Raw genomic sequence first — 11,562 nt, 5'->3', positions numbered from 1 at the left:
TTATAAAACACGGTCAAATCTCGATTTTAAAGTGTTAAAATGGATTATATGATGTTTTACAATGATAATATGGTATCTGCAAGTTAAATTCGTTAACAAAAGTAAGAGTTATATGAACATTAGTACAATTTGTTCATAAGTTGTCATGAAACACTAGTATCACTTATGGATTACATTTGTATGAATGATTTGAATATGAAAATTGAAACGAACATGATTTTAAAGTTGTTATTGATGTTAAAATCCATGATTAATCACTTAATAACCATGCCAAGTCACTAATTCGATAAATTCGACCCATGTGACCTATGTGACCCATGTGACTCACCTGTGACCCGTGACTTAGTGGCACTTATAAAACACGGTCAAATCTCGATTTTAAAGTGTTAAAATGGGTTATATGATGTTTTACAATGATAATATGGTATCTGCAAGTTAAATTTGTTAACAAAAGTAAGAGTTATATGAACATTAGTACAATTTGTTCATAAGTTGTCATGAAACACTAATATCACTTATGGATTACATTTGTATGAGTGATTTGAATATGAAAATTGAAACGAACATGATTTTAAAGTTGTTATTGATGTTAAAATCCATGATTAATCACTGAATAACCATGTCAAGTCTCTAATTCGATAAATTCGACCCATGTGACCTATGTGACCCATGTGACTCACCTGTGACCCGTGACTCGGTGGCACTTATAAAATACGGTCAAATCTCGATTTTAAAGTGTTAAAATGGTTTATATGATGTTTTACAATGATAATATGGTATCTTCAAGTTAAATTCGTTAACATAAGTAAGAGTTGTATGAACATTAGTACAATTTGTTCATAAGTTGTCATGAAACACTAGTATCACTTATGAAATACATTTGCATGAGTGACTTGAATATGAAAATTGAAACGAACATGATTTTAAAGTTGTTATTGATGTTAATATCTATGATTAATCACTGCATAACCATGCGAAGTCACTAATTCGATAAATTCGACCTATGTGACCCATGTGACCCATGTGACTCACCCGTGACCCGTGACCCATGTGACCCGTGTGACCCGTGTGACCTGTGACTCATGTGACCCATGTGATCCATGTGACCCATTGGACTTATGTTTTTTCTTCTTTCTCATTTCCAAGTAAAAGTAAAAGTAAAATCCAAAATACGAAAGAGTTTACAAAAACTGAGTTTACAAATTATGAAAGAGTTCACAATAAATAACGGGTTAGTTATACACATTTTTACCATTACAAAATATATCGATAGCCAATTTTTTACGGATGAGTGGTATGGTCCCATCGCATATCGACATGAATTCTGTTTTCTTGTTCAAACCAGATATAAGTGCGTGCTCAATGAGGACTCCCGCAAGCGCCAAAATACGAAAGAGTTTACAAAAACTGAGTTTACAAACTACGAATGAGTTCACAATAAATAATAAGTTTACAAAATACGAAAGAGTTCACAATAATGGATTAGCGGTTAATGAGGACTCCCGCAAGCGCCATCTTTAACTGTGGTTCCCATTGTGCGTGGAATATATAGATGTTGGAACTGTGATTCTTTCTCGAAGTACATCCATTCATCCTGTGTTAATACTTCTTTAAGCGTCTTCAGCGTCTCATAGGGATAACACTTCGTATTGATCTTCGAAAGAAAACTGAATGTCTTCGAATTTGTAGACAAATGGAAGCTGCAAAATAAAATAATTGTTCGTCATTATGATCTTTGTGACCTTGGACCTGTGACCCGTGACCCGTGTGACCCGTGATCCATGTGACCCGTGATTCGTGACCCGTGATCCGTATGACTTGTGTGCTCCTTGTGAGTCATATTATCTTGTTACCATATAAATCTATGTGACTCATATAACATGTGACCTACATGACCTTGCGACTTAGGAAAACATTAAACTTGCTAAGGTATTTCGAAATCCCACGTTCACACCCTAACTTTCTATTTCGAATTCCTAAAACCCAAATTATATATTTCAAAACAAAAAACCCTAACTTTATATTTAGAAATCTACTCTAATTTTCAATTTCGAAATCCCTAAACCCTAAATTCCTATTTTGAAATCCTAAAGTATCCAATAAGTTTAATAATTTTACTCAAGGATCAGGTCACATAAGAAAAAAATGGAGAAGAATATGCAGAAAAACCTACCGTTTCTAATGGGAGATCGTTGTCCGACGATGACGAAGATGAACCGTTCTGAGACGCAGACGAAAACGAAGTAGAAGGCACATGTGTTCTTGGATCCATGGGTGTTTAATTTTTCATAGAAATCGCAAGAGAGATACCGAAATTATAAGGAAAATCGCCTCAGTTTCTGAAAATCATGAAAAAGAAATAGTGGTTCTTGAAATCGCACAAGAGAGAAAGAGAGTTTTCGAAATAATACAAGAGAGAGAGAATTCAACAGAAGAGAGAGAGAGGGTGAGAGTTTATCGAGAGAAAGAGATGGGGATTTCTTTTTTTTAAAAAAACTGTCCTTTTTTAATTGAAAAGGTATGGTCTTTTTTGTCTTTTCCTTAAAATCCGGTCTTTTTTGTCTTTCCCTTAAAATCTAGGGTTATTTATGTCTTTAACTCATTTAAATTTTTCTTTTTTTTAGATTTAATTTTTGGAGGGTAGGGTGTGAAGTAAGGATAGCATTTTAAGGGTATATTTGCTATATTCCCGGTATAGTCGCATGGAAAGAAGACCACCGGGCACGGGGAGTTTTGGGGTTATTTCGATATTTCTCTAGATTTTCAGGGGCAAATTTGGCACTGGGCATTTTTTTTTTCCTGGTAATGGGCGAATGTTTCTGCGTTCCAAACCAATATGATATAATCTCATATTCCAGACACGGTTTTGGATAATTTGTATTAGTAAACGGAATATAATCTCATACAAAACGTTTCCTACGGTAGAGAGAGAAAATCTCATAAAAATATCAGGATTTTATAATAAACTTTAAATTTGATAAATAAATATATTAAACAAATAAGTGTAACAAAATATTTCAATTTTTTTAAATCGATAACAATTTTATTTAAAACAATTTCATATTTGGATACGTTAAGATGTTGACGTGTAAAAAAATTGAGGCATTTTTTCTATACATTTTTTTTCAATATTTAGCGTATTTATATATCTTAACCTCTTTTTCCATTGTATTCGGACATCTAAAGCATCAGTCTCTCAAGTGTTTTCGATTGGAATTGGTCAGATTTCCCACAAAAGAAGACAAGGGTTCTTCAGAAAATCTCTTCTCTTCTCTTTCTACTCCTCCAACTGAGCAGCTGAGTCTATGAATCAGGGACGCGACTGTGTTTCCATCTTCGGATTTGCTGTCGTGTTCGTAATCATCCGGATACGACACTGACCCTTGAACAGACGCAAAAACCTGGATTCAAGCTGGTTTTCCCTCCACAAGATAGAAGCTTTTTGAAGGAAACTTGTGGGATTTAACCTGAAATCTCTTGAGTAATCTTCATTCCTGTGAAGAAGATGCAATTGGAGCTTTCGAAAGAACAGAATAAAACTTGAGAGGAATGAAGGGTCTCATCTACATTTCAATGATCAAGATTCAATAAAACCGTGTTGAGCGATGATACGTTTCACAGCACAGACAGAAATGCCTGTGGTATTATATCATTCAACGAAACAAATCGACATTATTGGAGATCCACCGATAGTCATATATGGAGTGTTTTTTTCTATCCTTGAGATTCAAAAGTCTATAACTTGGAAGAAGGTTTCTTAGACCCACGCCCGGCTATGAACTCTTGCATCTTCTTGAATTGCTCCTTCGTCATCCCGCGGTAATACGCATGAGCTCTCTCCTGCCAAGAACGTTCCACGGCATATATATAGATATTGATCTGATAATTTTAATGGCTCAACTGGATTCACGTGTCGCTAGAAAAATGAAAATGGGGAACCTTTTACCTTCTCAAGAGCAAGAGCATGGCCAAGATCGAGCTTCAGACCGTCGTTGATGACAGATTTGATCCGTAAAACCATGTCTTTCTCATTCTTGATCATGGCATCAGCAATTTCCCGGGCTTTTGTCAAGGTCTGTCCTTCTTCAACCACATGGTTCACAAACCCTAACCTCTCAGCTACCTCAGCTGTCAATGGCATGGAAGTCAACGAAACTTCCCGGGCCTTGTTTGCTCCGATGATCCTCGAGAGCTTCTGAGACAGACCCCAAGAAGGGAATATCCCAAACCTTCAAAACAGATGATTCCCAACATTCCATACAATTTTCACAATTCAATCACCAGCAAGATTTCAGTAACAAGGACATCATAGCCCATGTAAGTGAAATGCATACACTTCGTATGAGTTCACATGATTCTTAAAATTAGAAGCTTCTGATTAGTATGAATCGCCAGACCAGCATACGACTGATCGGAACGCACGTAGAAAATCAAATGATCTGAAACTTTCACATGATTCCCACAAATTCATAAGCTTTGCAAGCAATTGACGCTCACCCTAACAGTATTATGACAGATCAGGACGCATGTAGAACACTAAAAACACGTCCCTAGAGAGCGAGCAGAACGGAGAAGGATCAAAACCTGGCGTGAGTGTCCATGAACTTAGCTCCTCTTGCAGCGACCAACACGTCGCAGGCCAATGCCAGTTCGAACCCGGCCGTGACAGCGAACCCGTTGATCGCTCCGATTATCGGTTTCAGAAACCGCTCCATCTGGATAACCGGGTCGGTTTCGGGGTCCTTCACGTCCCCTTTGAAAACCGACTCAGCCGCCGTCAAATCGACACCGGAGCAAAACGCACGACCCGATCCGGTCAGAATCGCTACCCGAACCGAATCGTCGGCGTCCAGAGACTTGAAGGCGTGGGCGAGGTCCACCATCATCTCCCTCGTCAGCGAGTTGAGGGATTTCGGACGGTTGATGGTGACGACGGCGATTCCGCCGGGTTCTTTGGTTACCCGGATCAGAATTTCGGATTCGGGACGATCCATTTTCGAGATTTCGATGGATTGGGAATTCGTGGCGACCGAGCTTTAGATTTCCGAGGAAATGACCCAAGGAGATGGCGATGAATGATGACGACGAGGGTGTTCGATTTGTGTGCCATTATCAAGGAAAAATCTCTATTTAAATACACAGATTTTATTTTTTTTAAATATATAATGTATTCGAAATAATTTTATTTGATGTATAATTTTTTTAGAAATTTTTTTAATAAAACTATATGTATGTTTTTTTTTAAATTTTTAAAATTTTTAAATTTTAACAAGTCGAAAAAAATTAGTATATTTTTCAAAAGTTTTTAAAAATTGACATATTTATTTTCCTTTTATTTATTTTTTTGACTTTTGGGGGAACGGAGTAGTTTTTAAAAATATGTCAAGACCACGAATGTTGGATGTTTGTCATTACAATTTTCCACACCGTACCATTCAGCACTTATTACAGGCAGAGTACATCGTACACATTATCGATATACCGTTTTGGTCCTTAGGTCATTGTCATACACATTTTACTGTCGATATTCCATTTTGGACCTTAATTTGGGCTATTCTTATAGCATTGTGCATGCGGATAATATGTTGTTTTACCTCAAAATCAACCATCCACTCATGCCTATATATATATAATGAATATGAATGTTGATGGTTTTATTTTGTATGAATGGAGTCTTCAGAGTTTTTTTTAAAATCAAAAGACCAAAAAAAAAATTGACAATCAACTTTTTTGTAGATTTATTTTCTAAAAACTTAGAAAAACTACTTTATTGAAAAAAATAGTTACAAAATCAAAAACTCTTTTTTTTTTGGGATTTACAAATACTAAAAAAACCAAAATTAAAATTCAATAACTAAAAACCAAATCCAAAAACTCAAAATAAAAACTATTGAATTTTATCAATATATTTATTCACTCAAAACCACGCACAAATATACAGAGCTTCGGATTATACATGCCCACTTCCCTATGAAGGGTTCTTGTTCCGTACACTTATTTATTCTTTATCTTTCAACTTCACACACACATAAAAACTCCATCTCTCACACGTCGCTCCTGAACGACGTGACGTTATTGCCCCATCCGTAAACATCCGAGTAACCTATCCGGCCGGTCGCGGAGAAACCGATGGGGAACTTGGGCTGTTTGTTCGGATAAAACACCCCGAAATTCTTCTCGATGTCGGGACTCTTCCAATTCTCATCGAACATCGCGAACAAATATGTCTCCAGTCTCCCGCCCGGCCTCTTGGGCGTTCCCCTGTTGTCCCTCACGCGAGCCGCCAGGTTCGTGCAGAAGGCTCGAGCGTTGTCCAGAGTGGCCGCGAACCCTCCGCCCGATGGCCAACCGCTCTCGGATATCACCACGGGGAGAGAGCCTCCGCCCGACCGTTCGATGGCGGAGTAGAGAGCGTCGAGGATGGCGTCGAAGAGGTTCTGGTAACCTCGTCCGTTGTCCCATACCACGACGGACGGCGACGTGAAGAGAGCGTACGGGAGAGATATGTCACGCGGGTTGCTGGTGTAGCTGAAGTACGGGTAGATGTTTGCGAGCAGTGCCGAGTTCGTACTCACGAGAAAACTATCGGTAAATATATAAGAACACAAATGTTAGAATATTATATATATATATATATATTGTATAATAATGTGTGGATCGAATATATGCATATGCTATTTTAAATTAGTTGACTAATGTAATCTGATTATAAGTTTGGTGTCCGATTTGTCGTTCAGGGTATAATTACAGATACTTGAAAAAAATATAAGACTTGACGGAGGTTTTAAGAAATTAAATAAAAATATATTCTCTATATATTCAGGTAGTAGTTTTACAGTTTAATTCGGATATATTTGACTGTTCTCTATATTTTTTTTACGTAACATAACTATTCGTATATATTTTTTCGGATTTATTTAGCATATAGACTTTGATTAAAATCAAGAGATAACTTTAGTGTTTGGAATCAGTTCATAAATTTACACTTTTGATCAATTATTGATATGGAAGCAAATCCCACCGATCCATTTATTTAAATTTTATTTTTTTATAATTTGATTTTAATATGGATTATTTATGAAAAGTGGTATATAATATTGTATTTACTTTTTAAATTAAATCTTATTATTTATTTATATGATATTTTCCTGAAAACATGAGTTATTTTATTTCGAGTTCGGGGGCAAAAGGGAAGGAAGGAATCCAATCACCTGATGATGGGATCGATATAAGACCTGACGTCACCGCGAAACGCTCCGGCGGACGGAGGAAACGATGTTCCGATGAGGGTCATGTCGATGGCGGTGGAGACTTTGATCTGATCCTGGAGATTCGCTCCACGAATCGCGTCGTAAACGTTCCTCATCGCCGGAAGAACATCACCGCCGCCGTTAGAGGGGACAACCTCGTTTCCGACGGCTATGAACCTGAACCTGACGGCGGGGTAATAGTTCAATACATTGGTCTGGACCCACCATCTGGCGGCGGAAGGGTTGGTGGCCAGTGACCGGAGATCGCTATTCGGGACGCCGAGGACGAGCTCGATGCCGGAGTTTCTGAGGGCGTTGAGGGCTTCTCCGTTGGGATCGTACAGTCTCATCCGTCTGATGTTGTATTGTCCGTACAGCCCGATTACTTCCTGTTTGGATGGAAGGTTGTTCCCCATCATTCCATAGCACACTCCCACTGGTTCTCCACCTATACGTATATGTGTATACATATATAGTGATGAAATGTTACGCAAATATCTATAAGAATCATTAGATTAATTAACATATCATGCCATATATGTATGTGTACATGCATGGGTGAAATGCTTAATTATGAGGGGAGTGAGAGAGAGAGAGAGAGAGAGAGAGAGAGAGACTTAATGGAACGACGATTGTGGCAAAGAGAGCGAGGAGGAGGAGAAGTGCAGCCATGGCTCCGAGAAGACTTGAGTCTAACTCTATTTTATGAGGTTTTGCATGGAATCATGCTTAATTATGCCCCTTTTATAGCATGCAAAATGAAAACTTTAAATGCCAAAAACAAATATAATACAATACAAACTGATGCTTATATATATATATAGAAGATGCGTGTATTGTCCAACGATTATATATGTGTATATATATGTGTATTGTATAAAATATCATTTTTCCACATATTTTATCCACACCATTGACCAAGTTGTATTTTAACAACTACATATGTAATTATATTTATATGTATGATGGGTAGAGAAATGTCTCTTTCTTACACTAGAAATTTAAGAAATTGTTTTTTTTTCAACGTTAATTGGATATGTCTTGTAGTTGTTAGGTGCCGAAATCAACATATCGTGTGTGTATTATATTACATGAAATGAGAAAAAAAGTTTGATTTTAGATTACATTTTATACGTACGATGTCATTATTACATTTCTTGTGGTCCTCTATTTTGAATTTTCGTATAACTTGTGGCGTGGTTTGTTGATATTATATCTAACAGCAGCCCCTCGAAGCCATCTAATGCAATAAAGTCGCCCAATGGAAGCCTTACTACATCATAATATTCCCTATATTATATATACTACGATTTATAAGAAGCTCCGATAAATACATTTGTATTCGATTTTGGATTTTTTTTTGTCTAAGAAAATTGATATATATATATATATATATATATGTATATATATAAACCCTTGCTTTCATATTCTCCATATTATGCGTGTTCCTATGGATTGATTTATAGTAATTCGATCACATTGTAAATTACAGTTATTATTATTATTTTTGTTGCGAGGATCATTATAAAGAATTCATATATAATCTAGAAAAAAATATACGATGTGTTCATTGATTCATAATAGTAAGGTTTATCTACATTCTATTCACTTCCTAATTATAATTTTATTTAGAATTTACTATTTCCAGAAGTTCACCGGTCTTTTCACCTAATTACATATCTCAGGGAACCGAAAAAGTTCGGATGAATATTTTTCCCCACGTTTGGATTTGAACCGAGATAATAATATACTTTACATGTTTTCTTACCACTAAACCATCCAAATTTGATTTTTTTTTTGATAATTCAGAAGTTCACTAGATCTTTTGACCCAATTACATCTATCAGAAGATCGGAGAAATCCGGGTGAATGTTTCTTTCCATGCTTAATTTAAATTCGAGATAAGATCATACTTTGTATATTCTCTTAACACTAGTCACAATATATACATATATATATAATTATATTTTCGTTTCATCTACACAATACGAATATTAACAGTTATCCATGTTTTTTTATTTCTTAACAAATTGATATTGATTAATAATAATTATAATCTATGTGAAGATTATATGCGTCGTCTTATTTTTTTATCCTAAGCAGCCGGCGGCTGCACATAATGATATACGAGAGGACATTGACATCGGCCCCACACAAATAAAAAACTTAGAAAATAGACCCATTAACAAATGGAAATTGTCACAAAAGACCCCAACGTCCACACATTAAAGACAAACTCTTTTAAGAGCACTTGTATCAGAGGTAATGTCTGAACACAGACAGGAAGAATAACTCTATTCTCTCCAACGGTGGTTGCAGCAGACGAAGAACAGCGTCATTCCTTCTTCGCCTCTGGCCGTAGCCTGCAAGGGAATTCCGTCGTATTATATTAAATTCCCACCGATTAATAATCAACTTATGCTATAACAACTGAATATTTTCCACAGCATTTTTAGAGACTGATGCCTAGCTACGGCAAGTTTTCATCAGCTCTTGCTATATATATATATATATATATAAACATGTAGAGCCTTTCTGAATTATCATTGCTTAGTTTTGCATGAAACACACTAAAACGAAAACCTTCTGATGTCCTATATAAACCTTGCAACGATGGAAAGCCCGTTGCCTTTTTAAAGAAAACATGTCTGTTGCTATTTTTGTACATCCAGCCAGCTAATTCCTAACTCCCAAATTGAGAAACAAAGGCCCACAAGGAAAGGAAACAACCAGAAACATATCTGCATTGACTATGTAGTTAAGTGAGGAGTCTTAAGATATTTCACCTGGAAGAAGACTGCCTCTCCATGCTTACACTTGGCACAACGCACAGCCTTGGTACGAGGAAGAGTTGGGTCAGCTGCAACATCTGAAAGGATCTGAGTCCGTTCACTTACAGAGTGATGCACCTCATTTCTTTAAACACAATTGTTGTCTGCAACTTACTGCAAGCGTTGCACCAGAAACACATAAACGTAAAACACAACCGCAACCGAGGGCTTGCTGCTAACTAGTACTGAAATAAGATGAAACAATTTGCACGATGAACTGCGTGTAGGTAGAAGAATCTTGCCAGTTACATCACTGAAAAGACTCAGAGAAAGCTATAAACCTGGGCCATGCCGGCTTGCAACCCAATCAACCCGAAATTTAAGAACCCAAATCAAGAAAGCATATAAAAAAGACAACAAAATCCAGCTACTAACGTGATAATAACTAATCAGTCAGCATATCCGTGTAAAATTCACTAAATCAAAGAGTCATCCTTCCACATAGTCAGTAGAGAGTTACATACTGATCGAGGAAAACCATCAAAAGGCAATATGAATCCAATTAACCAGACATCAAAAGTCTCAATGCTGATATATATATTTTTTAATAAATGGGGATTTCTAACAATTTGACGGGACAAAGTAGCAGATAGAGATGCAAAGTCTTGTTTCAACTGCCATCAGCATTTCGCATGGAGCATGAGTCAAATGGCCCTTTTATACTGCACGGAAAGCGCCTCTAATTCGATACAATCTAACCATTTGATCCTGAACCCGTAAGTCCTGAACTCAAAACATAGATTTCCAAACCTGAAGTGCAGATTCGTAACTCTAAAACCCTAATTTTCCGAGCCAAGAAGAGTGAGAAAATCACCTGGTGATCACAATTACGGCATGCGTATAGGAGAATCTTTTGCTCCTTGTCTTCCTTAGGATACAAAATGTTATTACTGAAACCCAAAAGAGAAACAGGAAAGAAAATAAAATACCCACACAATTTCCGACAAAGATCGGGAAAAGTTGGAGCTTTAAGTGCATTAAAAATGGTACCCAGATTGAAATCAAACAATGGCATAGCATATTAGGATGATTATAAAACAACCACGAATCCGAGACAAAATTGCAATCTACAGGACGCGGGAAAGGTGCGGCGAAATCCCGATATGAAAACGGATAAACACGAAATTAGAAGAACAGAGCAAGAACATGTATCAATGGTCACCATTCGCGGCAAAATTTCATGGTACTCATCTTCGCTGAACCCTGGAACGAGCGAGAGACAGGGAGACAGGTTTTGAATTCTTCGTGGTTCCACTCTCATCTCACAATCTTTGGCGGGCTCTCGCTTGTTCTTGACAGGAGTAGCAGAGCAGGAGTAGCGCGAGAGTTTTTCAAGTAATAAGAGTGGCATGATCGTAATTTGCAAAGCATGTATTGGGGCATTTAGACAAATCGCCCATTGGCCAAGTCTAACTAGGATCCAATCCAATGGTTATTTAATTTTATAATTGCAATTACCCCCCCCCCCCCCCCTTTAGAAA

At 37.0% G+C, this 11,562-nt stretch overlaps 3 protein-coding genes across 3 annotated transcripts; all 3 read right to left on the bottom strand.

The window, feature by feature from the left end:
* Positions 1-3,545: 3,545 nt before the first annotated feature.
* LOC104821796 (probable enoyl-CoA hydratase 1, peroxisomal) lies at positions 3,546-5,090 on the bottom strand. The gene is made up of 3 exons (XM_010552790.1): positions 4,585-5,090; positions 3,947-4,229; positions 3,546-3,840 (listed from the first exon to the last, which is right to left on the bottom strand). The coding sequence occupies exons 1-3, from the start codon at positions 4,992-4,994 to the stop codon at positions 3,736-3,738; spliced, it is 798 nt and encodes a 265-aa protein (XP_010551092.1). The 5' UTR covers positions 4,995-5,090; the 3' UTR covers positions 3,546-3,735.
* A 785-nt stretch (positions 5,091-5,875) lies between these two features.
* LOC104821794 (probable glucan endo-1,3-beta-glucosidase At4g16260) lies at positions 5,876-8,017 on the bottom strand. The gene is made up of 3 exons (XM_010552789.1): positions 7,868-8,017; positions 7,212-7,698; positions 5,876-6,582 (listed from the first exon to the last, which is right to left on the bottom strand). The coding sequence occupies exons 1-3, from the start codon at positions 7,920-7,922 to the stop codon at positions 6,045-6,047; spliced, it is 1,080 nt and encodes a 359-aa protein (XP_010551091.1). The 5' UTR covers positions 7,923-8,017; the 3' UTR covers positions 5,876-6,044.
* A 1,396-nt stretch (positions 8,018-9,413) lies between these two features.
* Positions 9,414-11,360, bottom strand: LOC104821793 (DNA-directed RNA polymerases II, IV and V subunit 9B-like). Its single transcript, XM_010552788.1, is given in 4 exon segments — positions 9,414-9,613; positions 10,037-10,195; positions 10,896-10,971; positions 11,244-11,360. Coding segments are annotated over 4 exon segments (333 nt in total). The 5' UTR covers positions 11,273-11,360; the 3' UTR covers positions 9,414-9,544.
* Positions 11,361-11,562: the final 202 nt, after the last annotated feature.

Source organism: Tarenaya hassleriana, unplaced genomic scaffold (assembly GCF_000463585.1).
Source record: "Tarenaya hassleriana unplaced genomic scaffold, ASM46358v1 Cleome34, whole genome shotgun sequence".
In the NCBI taxonomy this organism is placed as follows: domain Eukaryota; kingdom Viridiplantae; phylum Streptophyta; class Magnoliopsida; order Brassicales; family Cleomaceae; genus Tarenaya; species Tarenaya hassleriana.
The sequence above is the reverse complement of the archived record's forward strand: the minus strand, read 5'-3'. Positions and strand labels throughout refer to the sequence as shown.

Excerpts from the sequence above, each read along its gene's own strand:
- LOC104821796 (XM_010552790.1), bottom strand. The coding sequence starts at position 4,994 with ATGGATCGTCCCGAATCCGAAATTCTGATCCGGGTAACCAAAGAACCC. Across the intron at positions 4,230-4,584 it reads TTCATGGACACTCACGCCAG|GTTTGGGATATTCCCTTCTT; the intron begins GTTTTGATCCTT and ends TCTGTTTTGAAG. Across the intron at positions 3,841-3,946 it reads ATGCTCTTGCTCTTGAGAAG|GAGAGAGCTCATGCGTATTA; the intron begins GTAAAAGGTTCC and ends CGTTCTTGGCAG.
- LOC104821794 (XM_010552789.1), bottom strand. The coding sequence starts at position 7,922 with ATGGCTGCACTTCTCCTCCTCCTCGCTCTCTTTGCCACAATCGTCGTT. Across the intron at positions 7,699-7,867 it reads CACAATCGTCGTTCCATTAA|GTGGAGAACCAGTGGGAGTG; the intron begins GTCTCTCTCTCT and ends ATATACGTATAG. Across the intron at positions 6,583-7,211 it reads TATATCGATCCCATCATCAG|TTTTCTCGTGAGTACGAACT; the intron begins GTGATTGGATTC and ends ATTTACCGATAG.